This window comes from Puma concolor, chromosome B1, assembly GCF_028749965.1.
Source record: "Puma concolor isolate L17-30 chromosome B1, mPumCon1.1.hap2, whole genome shotgun sequence".
Taxonomy (NCBI): Eukaryota; Metazoa; Chordata; class Mammalia; order Carnivora; family Felidae; genus Puma; species Puma concolor.
The window spans coordinates 86,321,025-86,346,635 of record NC_141670.1 but is presented as its reverse complement, the minus strand read 5'-3'; the positions used below and the strand labels follow the sequence as shown (position 1 = coordinate 86,346,635).

Below are 25,611 nucleotides of genomic sequence, written 5' to 3'. Positions count from 1 at the left end.
TTTTTTCCCCATTCTTCTTTATGGATCATATTATCGCCAAGGGCCAGGTGATTATTATATTGGGAGCAAGTAAGACTAGGCCCATAAGACTCCTTCTGCCTGGCTCTTTGTGGCTCAAGTGAAAGGCAAGTCAAACGAGTAGGATTTACCACTGCTCTTCTATAGAAAGTAGTACGTCAAGACTCTGACAGTAGATGCTTCCTTCAATTCAATTGACGTGTTGAAGGTTCACAAGGTGCATGGCACACAAGGTTTTGTAATGCTACGGGTTCTACAGGGCAGTGAGTTAGACTCACCCAGTATTCTGCTGAAGCTTCTCCCTACAGCAAAGACTCAAGAAATTGAAGCAAATTAAAAAGCTCTTGACATACTGTCTCACCAATACCAACTCTGTAGTTCACAAAAAATAACACTAAAATTACAAACCAGAAGGTCAGCATATCAGAGAAATCTGAAAGCTGGCAGCTTCCGCTCTCAAAATCCTCTCCTGAAAGGGAGCCAGCAATTTGGGTTTTAAATGGAAATCGATAAGAAGGGCTAATGGGTGAATGGGACTTTCACGGTGGTTGTCACTTCCGTGGAGTCTTCCACAAGGAAATTCTGGAGCTCTCTCTATGGGTAATCAATACATACAAAAGCTAAAACTGTTCTGGGTTTATGATAATGAGATCATACAGTTGTGACAGGCATTACTTACTGGGAAAATGAAAGTACATCTCTTTGTGGTATAAATGATGCCATCAGCATTTACTGCCTAGTGTTCCTTAGCCTTGTTTTGGCAAATAATTCAGGAACAATTCAGCTTTGTAACTCTGGGCTCTTTCCCACATGAGCTTTCACAGAAGCATGTGCTTCGTAGAATGGCAAAGTCCCAGAAACAAACTGAAGAGTAGTAATGTCAGGTAACAGGCAAAACAAAACAAAACAAAAAAAAAGGGTTAAGGCTGAGAGGGCAGGAAAAGAAGAGTCATTAGCACAAACCAGCAGCTCATAGAAGTGTAAAAGCACACTTCTATGGGAAGTGGGAAGGGCAGGCACCTAGAGCACTAGAAAGGCAGATAGGAGAGCTCTAAGGAGCTCCAGGCTCCAAAGGATCTCAAAAGCCTCTGGGCACAAGTGCTAGGCTGGAAGGTGAAAGAGAATGTGTGAAAGTGTCCTTTGCACACACTTGTTAAGTCAAGTAGTTTAGTGGTTCTGTCTGATTTCTAATTCCCTTTCTTTTTATTTCTTCACTTGCTGGCTACAATGTCTATTTTAACAGGATTCTAGAATGTTTGCCAACTAAATGTGACACTTTCCTCACCAACCACCCCAGGGCATTCCCCACTCTACAGTAGCTATTGGGTTCTTCCCTTTTGTATTGAATAAATGGCACAGATGGCTGGAATGTTAACTTACAGGAGCCTGGGTTACACTGGTAAGTCTGTCTTCTTCAGGGTCCCAGCTTCCCTCTTCCTTTAGCCTTTATCTCCTTCCTCTCACTCCAATCCCCACCCTTCACCCCTAGGTGGTTTTCTCCATGCCCTGCACCCTGATGCCATTCCTTCATTCACCAGAATGCATAAATGACTGATTAATTCCATCATGTCTCATGGGGCTGTTTGCATCTTAACCAGAGTAACTTGAAAGGGATACAACACTACAATGTTAGAATTTCAGGTACCATTAAATCCTTGAGGGAGCATGAATAGAGCACTGGAGCCTTCCGGCAGCTGGGACTCACACCCAGATCATTTCCCCTACCTATGTAAAAGGCCAGCTGAGATTCCTGACTTTAGTTGGGCACCCTGCAATCAACTGGCAGCGTGTGGTACTGGTTCACACTGGGCTATAACTGAATATTTACTTATGTTCTCAAGAGCAGAGACCGGATCTAATTATTTCTGTATCTTTAGATCCGAGCACAGCACTTCCTACTGAGTAAAGATCAGTTCAAAGACTGAACAAAGTCAACTGAAAAAGCTCCCAATAGCCAAAGCTAGAATGATTTGAGCAACAAAATAAAGTGGTACTGGACTGCCCCAATAAATATATGATTCCACACTGATAAAAATAATTGAATAAATTAAAATTCCCCACTCCTTAAGGGTGGGCTGTGCATAGTGACTTCTTCCCTGAGAGTATACAGCATGGAGAGGAGGAAAAAATAGTAACATAACAGTGGAGAAACCCAAAAAACACTACTTCCGCTGGGTGATCAAAGAAAACATCGTCAGTCATACATTGACAATAGGTACCCTTGCTTGACATAATGTGATAAAAATAGCACTTTATCTCTGTGATGTTCCTCAGCAAAAATCCATCACCTCAGCTTAATCATGAGAAAAACATCAAATTCCAATAGAGGGACCTTCTATAATATACCTGACTAGTATCCTTTAAAAGTGGCAGGGTCATCAATAACAAGGAAAGCCTGAGAAACTTCCACAGCCAAGGAACCTAAAGAGACATGACAACAAAATATAGTATCCTGGATAGGATCTCGGAACAGAAAAAGGACATTAAGTAAAAACTAAGGGAATCAAGGGGTGCCTGGGTGGCTCAGTCGGTTAAATGTCTGACTCGACTTCAGCTCAGGTCATGATCTGATGGTTCGTGAGTCTAAGCCTTGCAATCAGCTCTGTGCTGACAGCATGGAGCCTGTATGGGTTTCTGTCTCCCGCTCTCTCTCTCTGCCCCTCCCTCACTTGCTATGTCTCTCTCAAAAAAATAAACAAAAATAAACTTAAAAAAATTAAAAAAAAAAAAACTAAGGAAATCTAAATAAGCTATGGATTTTGTTTAGTAATAGTGTATCAATATGAGCTCATTAGATGGGGCGCCTGGGTGGCGCAGTCGGTTAAGCGTCCGACTTCAGCCAGGTCACGATCTCGCGGTCCGTGAGTTCAAGCCCCGCGTCAGGCTCTGGGCTGATGGCTCAGAGCCTGGAGCCTGTTTCCGATTCTGTGTCTCCCTCTCTCTCTGCCCCTCGCCCGTTCATGCTCTGTCTCTCTCTGTCCCAAAAATAAATAAACGTTGAAAAAAAAAATTAAAAAAAAAAATATGAGCTCATTAGCTAAAACAAATGTACCATACTAAGATATTAATAATAAAGGAAACAATGTGTGTGAAGGGCAGATAGGTGCTCTCTGAACTATCTACTCCATTTTTCTATAAATCTAAAACTGTTCTAAAAAATAAAGTCTAATTTGAATTGAACCAGAAAAGACCCCAAATAGCCAAAGCAATCTTGAAAAAGAAAACCAAAGGAGGCATCACAATCCTGGACTTCAAACTATACTACAAAGCTGCAATCATCAAGACAGTATGGTATTGGCATAAGAACAGACACTCACATCAATGGAACAGAATAGAGAACCCAGAAATGGACCCACAAACGTGTGGCTAATTCATCTTTGACAAAGCAGGAAAGACTATCCAATGGAATAAAGACAGTCTCTTCAGCAAGTGGTGCTGGGAAAACTGGACAGCGACATGAAGAAAAATGAACCTGGACCACTTTCATACACCATACACAAAAATAAACTCAAAGTAGATGAAAGACCTAAACATAAGACAGGAAGCCTTCAAAATCCTAGTGGAGAAAGCAGGCAAAAACCTCTTTGATCTTGGTGGCAGCAACTTCTTACTCAACACGTCTCTGGAAGCAAGGGAAACAAAAGCAAAAATGAACTACTGGGACCTCATCAAAATAAAAAGCTTCTGCACAGCAAAGGAAACAATCAGCAAAACTAAAAGGCAACCTACAGAATGGGAGAGGATATTTGCAAATGACATAGCAGATAAAGGGCTAGTATCCAAAATCTATAAAGAACTTATCAAACTCAACATCCAAAAAACAAATAATCCAGTGAAGAAATGGGCAAAAGACATGAACAGACACTTCTCCAAAGAAGACATCCAGATGGCCAACTGACACATGAAAAAATGCTCAACTTCACTCATCATCAGGGAAACACAAATCAAAACCACAATGAGATACCACCTTACACCTGTCAGAATGGCTCACATTAACAACTCAGGCAACAACAGATGTTGGCGAGGATGTGGAGAAAGAGGATCTCTCTTGCATTGTTGGGAATGCAAGCTGGTGCAGCCACTCTGGAAGACAGTATGGAGGTTCCTCAAAAGATTAAAAATAGAACTACCCTACAACCCAGCAGTTGCACTATTAGGTATTTATACAAGGGATACAGGTGTGCTGTTTTGAAGGGACACATGCACCCCAATGTTTATAGCAGCACTATCAACAATAGCCAAAGTATGGAAAGAGCCCAAATGTCCATCGACGGATGAATGGATAAAGAAGACGTGGTGTACATATACAATGGAGTATAGCTCAGCAATCAAAAAGAATGAAATCTTGCCATTAGCAGCTACATGGATGGAACTGGAGGGTATTATGCTAAGTGAAATTAGTCAGAGAAAGACAAATATCATATGACTTCACTCATATGAAGACTTTAAGAGACAAAACAGATGAACATAAGGGAAGGGAAACAAAAATAATATAAAAACAGGGAGGGGGACAAAACAGAAGAGACTCATAAACATGGAGAACAAACAGAGGGTTACTGGAGAGGGTGTGGGAGGGGGGATGGGCTAAATGGGTAAGGGGCACTAAGGAATCTACTCCTGAAATCATTGTTGCACGATATGCTAACTAATTTGGATATAAATTAAAAAATAATAATAATAAAATAATAAAAATAAAATATAAAGTTTATTATTAATAATAATAAAAACCAAGTGGCAGTAAAAAATGAAAAGAAAAGTGTTCTGTGTCCTTGCTTTTCCTATGGTTATTTGTAAAGGCACAGGCAAACGAATAACTATAAAACCTTGGCCACTTTGGATGAAACATTCTTGTGAGAGATCCAACAACGGCAGAGCTGTTGACCACCATTTTAAACACAGGACATTATTCCAGACTATCATCAGGAAAAAGAATTGATCCCCACCCAAGGAGGAAGCACTGTGCTAGGATATGTGTGTATCACTTAGTACACTCAAGTGTTTCATGTGTTTCTCTTCATTTCCCAGCTGCCCATGGAGTTAGGTTGGAGTCGTGTGACTGGTTCAAGCCAACAGAGTGTGAGTGGAGGTGGTGTGTGACACGTCTGGGCCAAGGAAGTTAAATGCAGGTGTGCCTCTACCTCCCTCTTTCCCCTTCTAAGTTGTCCTCCTATGGAGGCTTTGTGTCACTGCGAATGGAGGAGGCCACAGGATCCACACAAGACTTCACCAGAGTGAGAAAGAAACCGCTCCTGCATTAAGCCATTGAGATTTGGGGTTCATCTGCCAAAATGGCTATGGTTATTACCCTAAAATACCAAGAGACTGCATTCCCAAATAAAGGCTCCTTCCTCTCTGGCCGAAAGTTATGAATCATAAGGTTTCTCGGTATTTCTGAATATCACTACTTACCACAGGCGATGGTCCAATAGACCAAAGAGTCAGGAGTCTGGTACAGGATTCGGTAAGGAGCCACCCGGGCACTGGAGTCCAGCACGACATCAAGGGTACCCACGAGAAGGCCTGAGGGTGGAGAAAGCAGAAAAATGCTTAAGGGTTTCCCCAGGGCTTCCCCAAATTCCCAGAGGCAGTGTCAACACACCCCTTCGGCTGGACCTCCCAATGGTCTTCCTCTACAACCCTTCTCGACAAGCCCTCTCCTGTCGCACCCCGCCGTGACAAAATTTTCATCTTAAACATTCTGATGCTGGCTCTACGTGACTTGTTCCAACAACCACCAAGAGAAACAGCACAGGCTGGAAGGCAGTCTGCTGGTTTCAAAAGCAAGTGAAGGCTAGCAAAGCTGGTAGCTCAGTCTGCATAAGCTGGTATTCATAAATGCCTATTTAAAATAAAAATAAGTAAGGTATTAAGCATTTACATGTTGGTGTCTCTGCTCTACCTACATGAGACCCAATGTGCATTATTTTCTCCCTCTCTCCACCTAAGAAACCCAGTCTTAATTTGAGTAACTTGCCAAGGCCAGGAACTAGTCATGTCTATCTGAGTTACTGTGTCAGGCTGGCCTACATATTATTTTAATCTGCCCCACTTTTCTTCATATTGGAAAAGTATAGTTCAGCTCAGCAACCATCAAATCAGTACCTACTACGTTCAAAGCAAACTCTGTGGGCACAAAACATAATAAGACAGAGAGTCCTTAAGGTATTTATAATCTAGGAGGAAAGAAGGCCAGAGTCTTAACACTTGTTTAGGAGTGAACAAGGGCTGTGAAACAAGCATTTTCTCATCTCAGTTCCCATCGCAGTGGCAGAGTCCTTTGCCATTTGTCACATCAAACATTAAAATGATTGGAAAGGCAAAAAAATGCCAGGAAGGCATCCTGGTAACATACAGTAGAATTCTGTGGGTCAGGAACCCCACTGATCTGTCCGGGCCCTGGGGGAAACTTGCCCACATCATCCAAGTCTGTCCAGGAAGCCTGAATAGCCAACACATGATTTTACCTTTTTATTTGTGAGAAATGCAAATACCCAATATGCTGCTGCTCACTTAAGAAGAGGCAGCGCCTTGGGGAACCTGTGTGGCTCAGTCAGTTAAGCCTCCAGCTCTTTTTTAAGGTTATTTATTTTTGAGAGCAAGAGAGAGAGCATGTGAGAGCAGGGGAGGGGCAGAGAGTGAGGGGGACAGAGGATCTGAAGCAGGCTCTGTGCTGACAACAGAGAGCCTCATTTGAGGCTTGAACTCACGAACCGTGAGATTATGACCTGAGCCGAAGTCAGAAGCTCAACTGACTGAGCCACCAGGTGCCCCAAGCACCAGACCCTTGGATTGCAGCGCGTGCGTGCATGTGCGTGCGTGTGTGTGCATGTGCGTGTGTGTGCGTGCATTCTCTCTCGCTAGAAGTGCAAGTCTATCTTAAAACCACCATTCCTCCAAGTCTCCCCTCCAGGAAAGTGTGCCTCTTTTATCTATCCTAAGCTGGGATTAGGCACCAAACGTTTTCTCCACTATTCTTTTTTTTTTTTTTTTTTTTTAAATTTTTTTTTCAACATTTATTTATTTTTGGGACAGAGAGAGACAGAGCATGAACGGGGGAGGGGCAGAGAGAGAGGGAGACACAGAATCGGAAACAGGCTCCAGGCTCTGAGCCATCAGCCCAGAGCCTGACGCGGGGCTCGAACTCCCGGACCGCGAGATCGTGACCTGGCTGAAGTCGGACGCTCAACCGACTGCGCCACCCAGGCGCCCCTTCTCCACTATTCTAAAATAACATGGACACACACACAAACTCCACAAAGTCAAATAAACTAGATCCCTTACTTGGCAAGATGACTCCAAAATATCCCTATAAAGTAAATGCCCAGAATTATTCCAAGGTCAGATGGAAATCAGCACACAGCAGGACTTGGACTCAGAAGAATCAACTAGAAACTCTGACTAGTTTTCATCTTAAGGCAAGGCATTTTATTTTCAATGGCTTGATTTTCTCAATGATACAATGGAGACAATATCACAACTACAAGATTGCTCTGGTAATAAGACAAAATATAATAGGATTTAGGGGCAAGAGGCAGAATAGAATAAGGGCTTAAGAAACCTGGTCTAGAACTTGCCAAGACATTCCTTTGTTTAATTCGACTTATCCTTAGATGGCATGTTTACTGAAAATGGTTTGGAGTAGCACTGATGGTGGTCAAGGCTTAGAGGGGGAGGCTAAAGGTCCAGGCTCCCTTGCTCTGCTACTATTGAAAATAAGTAGCCTCCCAGAAGCATGAACCTGACCCGTAGCAGGCTTTGCATAAACTTCTGCGGAATCTGAACCAGAAGTTCTTCTGAAACCGTCACCACCAGTATGTCTTGATGTGTCGTCTTCTATTAATGTCTTGAGGTTCGGTTCCGACCATATCGAATACTTTGATGTGCACCATACCACTGAAATTCACTTCCTTCTGCTCTGGCAGCCTGGGGTCATGGACAGGGCCACTGTGCAGTCACCCAGTGTTCAGAAGAGCTTAGCTCTGACCCTGACTCTGTTATAGCCAGTTCCGTGGTGTGAACATGCCATAACTTCTCATTGTTTTGACTGCCTCTGTTGTAAAGTGATCATACTAGCACTTGCCTTCCTGCCCCAGGGTTATTAGTCAAGAGGCCTATGGGAGATTAACCGTAGGCAAGTCCTATAGTTGTCCTTGGTCTTTGTCCAAGGACAGGAACCTGTTTAGGCTCACTCCAAACCACAGTGACCATAGCCACCCAAACACACCAGGAAAAACAATCCTTCACTAGAGTGGAAATTAATTCATTTGTTTGATCTGGACTGTATAACATACATTAAAAATAAAATCCCAACAGCCTGTAGTTTTCCACGGGGTAAATTTCCACATAATGCCATACATGTGTTGCATTTTTGTTTTCTTTAATATGACATGGATTTACTGCGAAGAGCTCTAATTACTTTTCAATTATCTGCAGATGGAAGGGTATATTAATAGGAAAAGCAGAAAAGAACACCAGCTAAACTGGATTCCCTTCCATGTGACCTAGAAATACAAATACATCGCTCATAACTGAGTGTTTGTAATACTTTACTTTCCTTGAATCTAAAAGAAATGAAATTCCCCCAATACTGGAAATGTCACCTACGTTGGTTCTAAAGAACACACACTTCAGTCTGGGGTTAGGGAATTCAGTCAAGGATTAGCCTTGATTTAATGAACCCCTAAAAGAGTGTCATCACAGATAAAGATTCTTCCGAGGGCAAGCATACCTCACTGAGCAGAGCAGCCAACAGAGACAGTTCTGGTTCTGGAATTCTTCAGTCTTGGCCCTGCCATCACCCACCTCTCACACTCAGCCTCCCCGAGCCTCAGTTTCCCCATCCTTAATGTTTCACTAGACTTTTATATTCTGTAACACACAGGAAGGAAGGTCTCTGTAAAGGTTCAACCTGATCCACTCATCTTCACCACCACAAATATCCCCGATTAAAATTCATCTGCAATATCCATTACTCTAATTAACAAAACCTCTAGTGTCACTCAGAGATAAAGAAAACTGAGTTGTTTAAAGAAGATTCTCTAGGGTGAGGGCTTCTGATTAGATGCCAGCTCACCAACACTGAGTGTGCACTCACAACTGGCACCAACCAGTTGTGACAAACTCCCACCAGGGGCATTTGGGTGGCTCAGTTGGTCGAACATCCAACTTCAGCTCAGGTCATGATCTCGCAGCCTGTGAGTTCAAGCCCCACATCGGGCTCTGTGCTGACAGCTCAGAGCCTGGAGCCTGCTTCCGATTCTGTGTCTCCCTCTCTCTCTGCCCCTCTTCTGCTCGTGCTCTATCTCTCTCAAAAATGAGTAAATGTTAAAAAAAAAATGTAAAAAAAACAACTGGCACCACCAGCTTTCACTAAGACTTAGATGAAAACTAATACCTACCATATGGTTCATGCTGAAATATTTTATTTTTTAAAGTTTTATTTATTTAAGTAATCTCTACACCCCCTGTGGGGCTCGAACTCATGACCCCAAGATCAAGAGTCATATGCTCTTCTGACTGAGCTAGCCAGGGGCCCCATGCTGAAATATTTTAAAAGTTAACTCCAGACAGTATAATATGGTAATACTCACATTAGGCACATATACAATCAGAAAACTGCCGTGAAAATTCTGTGAAAATTTAAGGTACTGGATATCCAGACAGAAAGCAATACTGTGAACTGAGGCATGCAGTTGGCCAGTTGAATCAATAAATACACTCTTCCACATTAAGAGTTGAATCAATAAATACACACTTCCACTCTGTCACTTTGTAACACTGACTAGAATTTGCCGTCTATTTGGAATGTTGTGCTTGTCTGTCAATCCTTACCTCCCACCACCTCAAATGACAAACTCCCAATTATTTAACGCCACCTCTTTCTATCCCTCATCCCCCTCCAAGTTCTGTTTCTGTAGTACCTATTGAATTTATTTAAAATTACTTGCACATTTTGCCTTGTTCTACTTTTCCTCCTCTTTCCAGACGGAGCCCCTTACGGCGGAATCTAACAGACTCTTTCTGACTCCTAGGTCCTGAACTTTGCTTGAAGCACAGTAAGCCCTGAATACACATTTGATGAATGGATGAGTTAGGTATTTTTAAAAAACCTAAACAGTAATTTATTGCTGTGCTGCCTAAACCCTACTGATATAGAGTCAAGACTCTGGGAGAGGGAAAACATTCCTCCTATACCCACTATCCATGCAGAATACTAGGAGATGGGAAATCTTATCTAGAGAATCCAACCCCCCCCACACACACACTCAAAATCCCCCCAAACCAACCCAGCAATCAGGATTTTCTTAGAAGTCGTATTATTCATACCTCCAAAATGGCTGTCAAAATACTGAACCTTTTATCATTTCCCACACAAAGCATTGTTTTAGCAGCTGTTCTAGTCAACTATTTCTGGTGTTAAACAATCATTGATCGCCTGAGATAACTAAATCAAATTATGGCCCTCAAAATAACTCTTCCCCACATCTACCTATTTATATTAGTTCAGGGGCATCTCATAACATAAAAATGCTGGTTTCAAGGGGATTCAGAAAACACAACAAAATTGGTATATTTAGGTTTCCCATCTGGCTGTGGGCACTGGAGGGTGTGTGACACACAGAGTCATTGCTTGCCCTGGTTCTGTGCCCGGAGAGTGCCGCACATGTAGGAACGTGGCCATGACAACAATCAATCATCCACTGATGATCTTGGAATAACGATGTTAAAATGGACAGGATCTTAAAGGTTATTCAGTCTCCCTCTACCCCCTTAGGCATACAGACAGTCAGAAGTCTACCAAGATCATGGCAGCAGAAAACTCAGGGGTATGGGCTCCTGGTGCAGAAACAATAATAGTACCTTCTCAGAGAGTGCCCCATATGCCCTACGCACTATTTGTTAATGAAATATTTCAAAACCACAGAAGAGTACAGGAAATTACAAATGCATGCACCACTACTCTGACTTTAACATTTGTCCTTATCTTCTTTCTTTTTTTTTTTCAACGTTTATTTATTTTTGAGACAGAGAGAGACAGAGCATGAATGGGGGAGGGTCAGAGAGAGAGGGAGACACAGAATCTGAAACAGGCTCCAGGCTCTGAGCTGTCAGCACAGAGCCCGACGCGGGGCTGGAACTCACGGACCGCAAGATCATGACCTGAGCTGAAGTCGGACGCTTAACCGACTGAGCCACCCAGGCACCCTTCTTCTCTCATTTTTTTAAACAGAGAAAATGTAACACAGACAGCAAAGGTCTCTTTTGTGCCTCCTTGATCCTACTTCCCTCTCTCCGTCACCACTGTCAAGTTGTTTTGTATTCTTCCCATCCAGGTCCTTACACTTTTATTGTCCCAAGTGTATGTACATGAATGTACATTTAACACTGATATGCATTTTACTTTTTATATTAATGATAAAGAGTAGATACTGTTTGGCAACCTATTGTTTTCACTCAATAATATGATTATAAAATTTACCCAGGTTATACTTGTAAATCCAATTCATCCATTTTAAATGTTGTGTAATATTCACTGTATAAATAAACTGTAAGTTACTCTTTCTCCTAATAAAGGACATTTGGGTTTATTTCCAATTTTTCCCCTATAACAGACATTGCAATAATTTTTTTTTTGTATATGATGCTTTAAGCATGTGAAAACATTTTAGAATGGAATTCTTGGGTCATAGGGTAAGTGTACCTTTAAACCTTACTAAACATTGCAAAATTGCTGTCCAAACTGATTGCCAATTTACTCTGACAAGGAAAGCAAGAGAATGTGTTTCTCCATAATGGCCCCAACACTTGGTATTATCAGTTGTTTTTTTAAAATTTTCATCAGTCTCAAGGCTGAGAAATAGTACCCATTTGTTGTTTAAAACATTTTTTTTTAATGTTTATTTATTGAGGTGAGGGGGGGAGCGAGGGCTCTTGAGCGGGAGAGCAGCATTGAGATAGAATCCCAAGCAGGCTCAGTGCTGTCATCATGGAGCCCGATGCAGGGCTCAATCTCACAAACCAGAAGATCATGACCTGAACCAAAATCAAGAGTTGGAGGATTAACTGACTGAGCCACTCAGGCGCCCCCATTTGTTGTTTAAGTTTGCATTTTTCTGATTACCAATCAGTTTGAGTATCTTTGCCTCTTTATTGACCATTCTGGTGTCCTGTTCTGTAAGCCATTTGCTTTTCCCACTGAGCTGAACTTTGCTGGAGACCCAGTTCAGAAATTCACAGTTTACCATTTTGAGGCTTCCACTAATACATACGCTGATCGATTCATTTCACCAAATATACACTGATCTCCCTAAAGCCTGAGAGGCAGTACACTTGGACTTACTTCTTCACATATATATTCTATATAAATGGAGAAAGTGAGATCACATTTGCAAACCTCTTTGCATCACTCCCATGGAAAGTTTCTGTAGGTCACAGGTTCCCACCTCTTCCTATCAGCTGCTCCCAAGGCATTATTGGTATATCCCCTGTAAGTCTCAGTACTTATAGAGGGTACATGATATTAGGCAGAAAGTAATTAGACAGTAACACCCAGAAGCAGCTGCTGACAGTTATAAACTCCAGCCACACCATAGTTTTTTACATGTCTCCTAATGAATCTTGCTTGTAGTTTCCTCCCACTGTGAGCTCCTTGAGGGCAGGCACAGCCTTGTTGATCTTGAATTCCCGAAGCCTACAGTAAGTCCTGATATAATAAGTTCTGGCCAATTGGCCTTAAATAATTAAAACTGCCCAAGAATGATTCACCGAAAGGAGACCAACACTTGAGAAAAGGTTGGAAAATCTCACTTCAGAGAGTGTGAGGCAATACCGATCAAGCTCCCAGTTAAGCTTTGTATCATGGGAGATCAACTTCTCTAATTTCTGAAGTAATTGGTCACTTTTTAATGAATATTGAGATTTATCTGGCACCACGATGGACCAAAAGCAGAGATATTTAGGGAAAGCACAAGTCTTCCTACTCTCTTCCTTTGCAAAGGAAACAACCTTTGGCAGTTGTTGCCAAAAAACCAAGAAATTATCCCGAAGTTTAACCAGTGTAAACTCTTGCATCCACCCACAGACTGGTAAACAATTTGTTTGCACCCCACCCTGGCCAGGGGACCAGGTAAGAGATTAGGAACACTGGTGTGCGCACAGCCGTGCAGGGGGGATGCTGGCATTGGCAGGTGAGGGGTCAGCTCCGTGGTTATAAATACACCCGAGTTCATAGTGTCACCATAAACAATGAGAAGGTACACATGGGCTCCTGCAGACCAGCTACAGTATCTCTGAGAGACATGCGAGCCATGTCTGTGTTCTGTAAGGAGCTGAGGGACGCAGGTTTGTTGGGAGAGATGGCTGGGGCTGGATATGGAGGCAAGGAGTTTTCTCAGTTTTATAACCTCAACGAGTATAAAAGGCGTTCTCAAGTATGGATCCTACTGGCTAAAAGGGAGAGACCATTCTCCATGCTGGGATTCTACTTTCGGTGCAGAACAGTCTGGGCATGTTTTTATTTTCTAGTATTGCATATTTTCTAACCCTTCTAGCATGGTTAGGTAAAAATGATTTCTCAACCCAGTTCAAACCACTGTTGTTGGTTTGAAAAGGCCACCCACAACTCTCTCAACTTCAACAGCCGTCTCTCATGACACCATCCCAGCCACACATGCATCACGGCTGCCTTACGACAATGCCTCTCTCTTGAGGGGAGAGAGAGCCCATCTTACACACACACCACACTCACACACACACGCACACGGGGGTTTGTCACCATTTGTGGAAAGACGGAAGTAATGAGAAGTCTGGTGGTCCAGGAAATATACTGCCGCTCTGTCAATTAGGAGAGTACTTCTCAAACTATTTGTGGTCAAGAATCAGTTTGCTTTTAGTCTCCAATCTGTTATGGACTGATATTTTTGTAAGATATGGTGCGTGTGAAATACTAAAACATAGCTACAGAATATGAAAGAAGACACAAACAAGCCTCCGATTTTTTAATAATTTAATTCAACAACTTGCTCTGGATTTCTAAATGCTTAATTTCAATTTCTGTTCTGTAGCTCAAGGCAGTGGTAACAAACAGGTTGCAAACCAGTACCTAAAATGGCGCTACATTCAGGAAGATAAGGCTTGAGGGCAGTAATTTTCTCAGGACTATGTTTATTAGAATCATGCGTATACTTTTAAAGAGCACATTCGATTCTACGGTATACATTTTCATTTGGGAAATTAAAATAATTGTTTACCCACCGCAAACTAAAATGAAACTCAACAAAAATCCTTTCTCAACTGAAGGCAAGAATACATGAATGGGGGGAGGCATGAGGTTTTCATCGTGTATTCATCCCAAGGGCACCGATTTGAAGTATGGAAAATCTGCACTCCTGCATTAGAGGAATCGTAGGAGACCCTGACACAACTCTTACCAAGGAGGAGGAGGCTTAGGGGGCAGAAAGACAAAGCTCAGAGAGGCAGAGCACTCCCTCTGTAGTACAGCAAAGGAATTCGGGATTGCAAGGTCTTTGACACTCATGTCCATGTAAGTAAAGTAGTCCCCCTTATCCTGTGGTTTCATTCGCCTTGGTTTCAGTTACCCCCAGTCAACTGCCTTCGGAAGCAGATGACCTCCTTCTAACCATAGGTCATCAGTAGCCTAATGCTACGTCCCAATGCCTGTGTCTTCCACGTCATTTCACCTGGTCACACACGCATCGCATCATCACACATCATCCCAGGGAGAAGGTGAGTGCAGCACCGTAACGTATCTTAAGTGAGAGAGAAACCACATTCACACCCCTTCTATTACAGGATATGGTTATAATTGTTCTATTTTACTGGTAGTAATTGTTGCTGATTTCTTACTGTGCCTAATTTATAAATTAAACTTTATCACAGGTATGTATGTGTAGGAAAAAACAGTATACATGGGGTTCAGTACCATCCGCAGTATGAGGCATCCACTGAGGGTCTTAGAACGTGTATGCCCCAGACAAGGGGAAAACTACTGCACACAGAAAGTTAGGGCTCCAAGGGAGAGAAAGAAGCCATGACTTTCACATTTTCCATCACGGAAGATAAAGCACAAGCTGCCTTATGCCTGAAGTAACTGCAGAAAACTGAAGTCTGAAGAGCGTTTCCTCAGCAGAGACTTGGTCATATAGCCAGGTAGTACGTGCCCTTCAAATCTACCAAGCGCCCTTGAAGGCCACGTCTTCCAGGACCTGCTCCATTTCACCCTGTAGGCCCGTCTCTTAAAGTCACATGCACCTCCTCCTACAAAAAGGGCAGTTGGGATTGATTTTCCCTTCTCTTTGGGGCCATGTCTGAGAAGGAATCATTAAACTATTTTAATACATTACCTAGCACACCAGTTAGGACCAGCTACATAATTTGCAGGGCTCTCTGGCAGAAGGGGGCAGGGGCAGGAATGCCAAGTCCACTTGCTCAAAAGGTCTTAAGGGGTGCCTGGGTGGCCCAGTCAGTTGAGCATCTGACCCTCAATTTTGGTGCAGGTCATGATCGCTGGGTCGTGGGAGAGAGCCCCAAAGCAGGCTCAATGCTGACTGTGCAGAGCCTGCTGGGGATTCTCTCTCCCTCTCTCTCTCTGCCCCTCCCCGTCTCTGTCTCCCTCTCAAAATAAATAAATTAACTTAAAAAAATCTTAAGAATTTCAAGACAACTAGTAGAACATTAATCCAAGCCTGGAGCCCTTTTAGATGCAGGTTCCTGTGCAACAGCACAGGCCACATACCCAGGAGGCTGGCCCTGACCCCCGCAATGTGTGGTGATCTCATCCCTACGGACAAGCCTGTTATTCTCAGACTTTTATCGGGGACTCAGGTTTGCTCTGATACAGACATATGAGGACAATGAACTGAATTTATTCAGAAAATACTCTAGGCACCTGTGTGCTCTGATTCCTCAAACGAGCCCTCAACCCAGGAAGAGGAAGGTAGATGCATTTTTGTTACATTTACAGCTGCTTCCATATATGCCAGAGGAAGGTGTCTTCGTTCTAATCTGGTCTGTAGAGGCAGGTATGAAAACCTGAACCTGATGGCTTAGGGCTGGCCAACGTCAGCCTGCAGAGTGAAGACAGAGGGGCCTTTTTGGTGCTGGTGGGAGCAGTTCATCACTGTGAAGCCCACAGTCCCGAAGAGATAAGCCACATCAATGACCTTGGGGAAACCTGGGGGTGATGCCCCTCAGACATCTTCTACTGGATGGGCCACATACTGCCCCAAGACCACTGCCAACCCTTCTTCTAGTTCATGAGACCCCCTTCTCCACAATGAAGGAAATCATGAAATAGGGGCAATTATGAATTTTAAATTACATTTAGGTAATGACCTAGTATGTCTAAAGAAATCATAGTACATCTACGCAGTGATAGACATTTTTTTTTATTATTATTTGAGAGAGAGAGAGACTGCGTGAGCGAGGGAGAGAGGCAGAGGGAGAGAAAGAGAATCTTAAGCAGATTCCATGCTCAGGATGGAGCCCGACTGAGGGCTCAATCCCACGACACTGGGATCATGACCTGAGCTTAAATCAAGAATTGGATGTTCAACTGACTGAGCCACCCAAGTGCCCCATAGACATTTAAAATCATGCCCTCAAGTGATTATTTAATGACCTGATGAAACCTATCGAGTATGTTATGTGAAGAGCACAAAACTATAATTTTTGTCCCGTATGATTCCCAGCAAAATATAACATTACCATATTATAAAACATAACATGCATTATTTTTAAAGACTAAAATTAACATATTGGTGAGTAAAATAATTTTCCTTGTTTCTGTATTCTTCTGTGTTTCCAAAAGTTTCTCTAATGTACATTCAATACTTTTATGATGTAAACAATGTTTTATCTCAATTACTTTCAACCTTCTACTCTGGGCATTTTTACTCAGAGGTAATAGCGTTAAGTAAATACGTGGTTACTGTGTTTATAACAAAGCTGCTACTTCATTTCATAAAGCCACAGGTTAGTAATTTTGTTGCCAGAACGCAATAGGACAGGTAGGGGCAATATCTAAATGAGTGGCATCCTCAAAAACACACTTTGATCGAGAGGGGCCTGGCCTTTATCTTTTAGAAAATTTTTTAAAGTTCCTTTTTCCCCTCTAGTATATGAAGTGCATCAATACTGTAAATTGACACATATTCAACCACACAGCACCATTTTGCTTAACTCAATTGTAGGGACTGCGTGTTTAACAACTAGCTTATGTCAGGAGTTTATATTCCCCAAATAAAAACTACAGACATTAAATGAATGAAATTAGTTTCGCTACTTTCATTACAGAGTCTTCCTTATGACTGTAAATACCCACAGTTGGGTTGTATGTAAGCCTTTGGTTATATATAAGCAAGGCAAAGAAAGAGGCTATCTCTACATCGGAAATGTCTGGAACAGGATGTACATTAAACTGTTAATAATGGTTACTTCTGGGAAACGACATTGATATGGCGAGACACCCCACAGGGAAGCAATCAGACTCTTTTGACTCTTAACTGTGTCTTTAGAAGTAATTTTTATGCTCTTGGAACTCTATAAACCTGTACTCTTGTTCATGGATTCTAATAAGGAAATGATACAAGAACTAATAAAGTTACAACAAAATATCACAACGAATATCCTGCTCTAAGATATTATACAAGATGAAACTATGTAACCAATCCGCTCCTGCTACTTTCTGCAATGGACTCTTGGCTACCCTAAGAATTAGTCACTCTTGGCATGCCAGGCATGGGGGTGGAGAACAAGACGGCCACAAGACAAGGCTGTCTTTCACCAGGGACTCTGGTTGACGCTAACACACAGGACTCAAAGGTAGCCTAGAGTGAAAAATGAGGCAGGCAATCACAACCTCTTCAAGGGAGCGTGAGCTGAGAAACGCCACGAGAAAAGCCAAGTAGCTACAGAAGTGGAAGATGAAAGGATTTCATGAAAAGAGTATGTAGCACACAAGCCAGATGACAGGAAAGCGGAAAGACCGAGGTAAAGAAAAGATGTAAAGCAGAGGTCAAGAGAGCCAGCCGTGGGCAAGAAGAGAGAAGAGGAGAAGGCAGAGGAGCAGCACGGGATCCCTGGCAGCGGGGAGGGGAGGAGCCGAGCCACTTCCCCCACTGCCCTTGGCTTCCTGTCGGCTCTCCAAGCCTGGTTCCGGTTCCTGTGTGTCCTGGCTACGAACACCAGGTACTAGAGGTAACCTGAGTTCCTTGCAACCCAAAGAGCCCAACGAAAACCCTAGCTAACCTTGCTCATCTAAGATGAACTGAGTAAACATTCCCTTCTCCTACAGCAAGACAAGTGCTATGTAACAAAGTATTAAGGCAGCAACGGCCAAGTAATAACATGCTTTCTAGCCCTGCACCCCCAAATTCCAAAACAGATAAAAATAGCAGCTACGCAACTGTAATTAAAACAATCATGCTGCCTACAGCCGGGAGACCCAGGAGCAGCCCAGCTTCGTGAGTGGGAATTTGGTCTGACTGTATCACCTTGAAGGCACACACCTCCACTTGCCTTCCCTCCTCAGAAGAACTACAGTCCTAGCTCAGCCTTAACGCACCTGAATAAGACTAAGGGATATTTCACAGAGCAAAGCTAATCTGTGACACATCCAGTGAGAGCGACTTTCACCTAAGGCCCAGATAAAGCTTTAAAGAGAAAACTGAGCTGGAAGGACCTGAAAATAACAGAGACTATCGTGGCACCAACAACTGGAGAAAGTAAACAAGGCAGAAATGACCAAATATGGCGTGGCTTTGCAAAGCCGGGTGTAGAGCAGCAAGTAACACCCTTATTTTGTCAAGTTGCCCGTTATAACACCATGTCCTTTCCTTTTATTTTTATTTTTTATTTTTGAGAGAGTATCAAGTGGGGGGAGGAGCAGACAGAGAGGGGGACAGACCCAAAGTGGGCTCTGCACTGACAGCAGCAAGCCGATGTGGGGCTCGAACCCACACACTGCAAGGTCATGACCGAGCCAAAGTCAGATGCTCAACCGACTGCGCCACCCAGGCGCCCCCGTGTTTTTCAGTATATATGAAAGACCTGCATATACAGATGAGTCCCTTATGGAATACATTAGATCCAAGTGAGATTTCCTAAGAAATAATAGCTCAGGTATGGCCTAGAAATAGCCTATAAGTTCTTTGGGAAAATACTGATAATGGATGGAAAAAGGGATCACTGGCAATAGCAAAGGCAGTATACTGAGGTAGGGGGAGCATTCCTTTGCAAAGTGATTTCAAAGTCACTTCCAAGAAACGGTTCTTTTTTCATGTTATTAACAATGTCATCACACAAGAGAAACAGAGCAGTAGGACTACCAACAGCATGACACCAGCAGTGCTACTGCCTCATCTATCCTCATAGAGAGTGACGAACAAAGATGAAAGGTAGGGAAATTATTTTTTGTATTATTTTTTTACTTAATTTTATTTATTTATATTTATCTATTACTCTTTACATTATTGTTTTACTAATAAATGGGGAAGTTAAAATAATAAAGGTCTTGTTATGTTTCTGTCACCCTGAATTATATCTTTTACACGTACCTCCATCTGTAAGCAGGAATGACATACACACACATACATAAATTGCACACACACATACTATATTATGCTCGTTGAAATAAGACTCATTTAAACTGAGTTTAGAGTAGTTGGGTTCTGAAATGACCTCTGAAAGTTTGTTTTCTATCTTTGGATTTAATGAAACACAATGATGCAATGAAAGAATAAGACTACATCAAAATAAATATTTTAAAACTTAAAAATTTTTTAATGCTTATTTATTTTTTGAGAGACAGAGCATGAGTGGGGGAGGAACAGACAGAGAGGGAGACATAGAATCAGAAGCAGGCTCCAGGATCTCAGCTGTCAGCACAGAGCCCGACGTGGGGCTCAAACCCACAGACCGTGAGATCATGTCCTGAGCCGAAGTCAGAAGCTTAACTGACTGAGCCAGCCAGGTGCTCCAATATTTTAAAACTTTTAAAAAAGATAATCACATGCAAGAATTCCTTTCATGCCAATGTTTCTCAGGCAATATACTCTTTGAATAAACACAGAAATTTTACTCTTTCAGGTGGTTATGCTAAACATCATGATTCTGTACAGAATCACCTTATGTTCCCTGATCCAGAAGATATAAGCAGAAGATTTTTGTCCCAACTTTCCTTTCTGTCATTTGTTTGAGAGAGAGAGAGAGAAATAGAAAGAGAGGGATAGAGAAAAAGCCTAAGGTTTTTTTGTTTGTCTTTTGTTTTTTTTAATTATCAGTTCTAGGGGCACTTGGTGGCTCTGTCAGTTAAGGGTCCGACTCTTGGTTTTGGCTCAGGTCATGATCTCATGGTCTGTGGGTTCGAGCCCCACGTCGGGCTCTGTGCTGACAGCTCAGAGCCTGCTTGGGATTCTCTCTCTCTCTCTCTCTCTCTCTCTCTCTCTCTCTCTCTCCCTCCCTCTCTCTCTGCCCCTCCCCTCTCGTGTTGTCTCTGTCTCTCTCAAAATAAATAAATAAATAAATAAATAAATTTTTAATAAAAATAAATTATCAGTTATAAAATAACAATATTTAAGATGCTTCTTCAAATTTCAGCAGCCTTCTTTTTCATAGCTACCACACAAACGATTCAAGAATGCCAGTGATTGTTCTCTGATGGCTAATTCACCATCCCTTATCTTTTTAGATATGACTTCCCTATGCCCATTGTGACAATGGATGACTCTCAAATTCATCTCCCAACAGCGTGTCAGCTGTAGTCGCTAGTGCAGGGACAGTCCTGGGCACGATAAGCTGAAGCAAATGCTCTGCTGAGAAGCTCGGGCACAGTGAGGCATCACATCCCAGCCCTTCCTGGCTGCAGAACTGTTCCGCCACTGGTCGAGGGCCAAGGCCTCTGAAATCTAGAACACAGACTAGGAAAACAGATGCTTTCCACAGCTCAGTCACATCGTGAAGATTACGCACTTGGGAGAGGCGTGTTTCATGCACTCACGGTTTCCACTGGGTGCAACACAGTGCCATCTAGGAGAGACAGAAAGCAGGGTTCTGGGTTCCCAGGTCCCCACTCCTTAATTCTCTGTCTCCTAGGCCAGGAGATGGTGACAAATGTTTGCTGTTGCTGTTGTTTGTGGGTTTTTTTGCTTTTTTGCATTTTCAGGGTTTTACTGAATATACAGAAAGGCCATTCTCTTGAGGGTTTTTTTGGAAGACACATCATACCACTGGAGTTTGGTGTTGAAATACACTTTCAGCATTGGAGAGGCATATGGATTCCTCAGCCCTTAGTGGAGCTGAGTGGGGTCTTCCCGTGTGTAACCTGCAAATACCACCATTTTCAAAGTGTGCTATGATATGAAAATAGGTGAAAAGCTCTGTATTAGATGAAACAAAGTACACAAAGCTTACACTACAAAATTCCTATACATTTAATTTCAGTGTATACTGACATCATTCAATTGAGCTAATAGTATGCAGTTTTTCCCACAGTTTGCCTGTAAAGTTGTACCAAACATGCTTTAGTTTACTTAAATGCGATATACGTATTTTTCTTTTTATAAGAAAAATACACCGAAATTTGTACATTGGGAAGTGACTCACGTGACATTTGCCTGATCTTTGTCTCTTTTTTAAAAATTTTTTTTTAATTTTAACGTTTATTCATTTTAAGAGACAGAGAGACAGAGCGTGACCAGGGGAGGGTCAGACAGAGAGGGAGACACAGAATCCGAAGCAGGCTCCAGGCTCTGAGCTGTCAGCACAGAGCAGGAAGCAGGGCTCGAACCCGCGAACCGTGAGATCATGACCTGAGCTAAAGTCTGATGCTTAACCGACTGAGCCACCCAGGTGCCCTGATCTTTGCTTCTCTTTACGCTAGTTCTTGGGAAATTTTTATTAGGACCAAAAAAACCCCAACCTTTTTATAAAAGTGTTGGTATCTCCGATCCTTTTCTTACTCTTCTGAATGGACCCTCAGGAAAAGTGAGCCGGGGTCACCCCATATAACTGGTGCCCAGGTCTCAGGCCTCCTGTCCCCCTAGCCAGAGAGTCCAATGAATAAATAACCAGTTTGACGGAATACTTTCACATGAGCAAGCCAGACGATTAGGAAACTACCAACATGCCTCTTTCAAATAATTTTCAAAAAGATCATCAGGAAAACCCCTTAGAAAAACTCAGTTCTTTTAACTTAAATCTTGGAGAGTACCCAGGAATCCAAGGGAGAGATTTAGATATTTGCACTGGCCTACTTCCTTGATGGAATAGGAATGTTTCTGACATGGCAAGGCCCACCCTGTGTTGTGCAAAGTAATCACACACAGTGGATTTAAGTTCCCACCTCCCCACTCAGGAGCTCTGTGGCTTGAGAAAGGTCACTTAGCCTCTCTGAGCCATAGTTTCCTGCTACTATGTCAGAGATAATTTGTCTCCCAGGGTTGTTGGGAAAAATCAGATGACATACTGTGTATGGAAGTGCTTCATAAATTGCAGAGTATCTTGCATTTTGTTATCTAGATTTTTTTTGAAATAATATTTAATTTTAGAGCAAGAGAGAAGCTTTTAGTCATACATTTCCATCTTCTTGTATTACAGAGAGAGACACTGAGCACTAGACGAAAAAGTGCTTGCCAAGGTTATGTTTTGAATCTTAATAAGTAGTCACCATGGTTATTACTGTCTAGTAAAGGTAAAGAACCTGTCAGAATGGCTAAAATTAACAACACAAGAAACAACAGATGTTGGCGAGGAGGCAGAGAAAGGGGAACCTTCTTACACTGCTGGTGGGAATGCAAACTGGTGCAGCCACTCTAGGAAACAGTATGGAGGTTCCTCAGAAAGTTGAAAATAGAAGTATTTATGACCCAGCAATTGCACTACCAGGTATTTACCCAAAAGATACAAAAATACTGATTCGAAGGGGCACATGTTTACAGCAGCACTATCAACAATGGCCAAATTGTGGAAAGATCCCAAATGTCCATCAATGAATGAATAAAGATGTGGTACCCAATGGAATATTACCCAACCATCAAAAAGAATGAAATCTTGCCGTCTACAACAACGTCGATGTAATTGGAGTGTATTATGTTAAGTGAAATAAGTCAGTCAAGAAGGACAAATATCACATGATTTCACTCATATGTCGAATTTAAGAAACAAAACAGATGAACGTAGGGGAAGGGAAAAACAGGGAGGGAGACAAACCATGAGTCTCTTAACAATAGAGAACAAACTGAGGGTTGATGGAGGGAGGTGGGGGGGATGGGCTAGATGGGTGATGGGCATTAAGGAGGACACTTGTGTTGAGCACTGGGTGCTGTACCTAAGTGGTGAATCACTAAATTCTACTCCTGAAACCAATATTACACTACATGTTAATGAACTCGAATTTAAATACAAACTTAAAATTAGTTAATTAATTAAATTTAATATAAATTAGAAAACAGAAAAGGTGAAGGAATAAATATGGTCTCAGTGCTGGAGATGTGGGTTTTCATCCTTATCCTCATGAAACAGACACTGAGCAACTGTGGGAAGGACACTCTTCTGGGCATTGGAAATATAATCTCTGCTGTCTTAGAGGAAAATAGGATCTGGCTGCCAAGACAGGAGCAGCCTATGCAAACAATAACTATTAAAATGACAATTTGCTCAGTTAGTTCAAGGATACGTATAATAGATGCCATACGGGCGATTGCCCAGGGCTGGAGTGCTCATGCAAGAGACAGTTTTGAACAATGTTCTGGAGTTGGGCTTTGGTAGAAGGTAGGACTTAAGAGCAGTGAGATAAAAATTGTTAAGAAAAGTAGACCTTGAAAGTTCACATCATAAGAAAAGAATTTTTCATGGGGTGCCTGGATGGCTCAGTGGGTTGAGCATCCGACTTCAGCTCAGGTCATCATCTCATGGTTTTTGAGTTTGAACCCCATGTTGGACACACTGCCGTCAGCGCAAAGCCCACTTCAATCCTCTGTTCCCATCTCTCTCTGCCCTCCTCTGCTTGTGCTCACTCGCTCAAAAATAAACATTAAAAAATTTTTTTTAATTTCTTGTAATTGTGTGGAAGATGTTGACTTATTGCGGTGATCAGACCACAACACATACAAATATCGAATCGTTATGTTGCATATTAGAAACTAATATAATGTTCTATGTCAATTATATCTTAAATAAATAAATACATAAATAAGCGGCCAGCTGGCCAGCATGGAGAATCTGCATGGAATCCTAGTTTCACTAAATCCTAGGGTCAGGATGGATGCGAGGCATATAATTTGTAAAAATCACAATTTATTTACCCAGACGGTGAACATAATAGTGTCTTTCTCACAGGGCTGCGGTAAGGATTAAAGGACATAATGCATAAGAAACACACAGCAGCTGGCACTTTGTTAAGTGTTCAATAACAGGACCTACTGCAGTTGCTGAAGTGTGTGCTAAGGTAGCCCAGCCAACAGGGAAGGCATGTGGCATGCTTGGGGAAAGACCATAAGGTTTGGAATAGAGAGGCCAGATTGTGGTTGGGCAGCCCTGCGCTGCACCGTTTGGACTTTATTTTACCCAGGACGGTTTCTGAGCTGGAGTTACAACTGTTGTTTAGAAGTCCCTCTGAGGGCAGTGTGCAGCAGTTGAGAAAGGGGGAACAGAAGCCAAATTAGAAACTTTTTATGAGGGGATTTATCAAGCCCCCTTCTTTTATATCAATAACTTTCCTTATATACAGAATCACCTCTTTAATCCTTTTGAACCCCTAGCAAGTCTTATCCCCATTTCACAGAAGAGGAAATGGAGGCTCAGAGAGATCAAGAGACAGAGCCAAGATCTGTTAACTGTTCAAGTGAGTCCATTGTGCTGCTTCCCCTGCACAGGTTAACAAGGGCCATGGACTGCCCTGTGCAGCAAGGGAAAGCCAATAGCACTGCATTACTTGGACGATAATACTGGCCACCGTGGGGAAGGTGGTAAATTCTCAGCTGTTTTTATTTCCATCAGGGGCAACACTCCTTAACCCACTCTCTCCCAGGGGGGCTAGCCTTTGAAGAGCTGGTTTCCAAGGTGACCCATAGGTCTCCAACGCTAGTGGCAAGTTTGGCCCTCACAAGTTTAGTATTTTCTGTTTTCTCTCCAGAAGGGAAGATGGACCCTTGTAGCGGGGCCCTACACCAGCTCCTCGTGTGTGCAACCAGAGGGGAGCCACCGTGGTCCCATCAGCAAACACAGCTCCTTTTCTGGTTCCTAGAAGGTGCTTTCTGTCTGGAATTCATGTCCTCACTATAGCTCAGCCAGCCTTCAAGGGAAGTTTCCAGAATTTCCCTGGCACCTAACTAGCAACAAATACCTAGACCCAACGGGTGGGGTAGACTCTAGAGATCCTAAGGGTCTGGGGAACACAGTCCACATAAACAGAAGCCTATTGATACTCTCGTTGGGGAAATGAAATGAAAATTGCTATCTATGCCAGGCATATGTGTATTATTCCAATGAACCCCTGAAACAACCAAATATCACCAATAATGGCTAACGGTGGTGACCATATGCCAGCTGCTGTCCTAATTACTTTATGCATTTTCT

General features: G+C 42.5%; 1 protein-coding gene across 1 annotated transcript in view; it reads right to left on the bottom strand.

The window, feature by feature from the left end:
* TBC1D9 (TBC1 domain family member 9) overlaps positions 1–25,611 on the bottom strand; it is a 115,015-nt gene that overhangs the window by 59,218 nt on the left and 30,186 nt on the right. Inside the window, exon 2 of the mRNA XM_025921459.2 lies at positions 5,428–5,538. Coding sequence (XP_025777244.1) covers positions 5,428–5,538 — 111 coding nt within the window. The remainder of the gene's footprint in view (positions 1–5,427; positions 5,539–25,611) is intronic.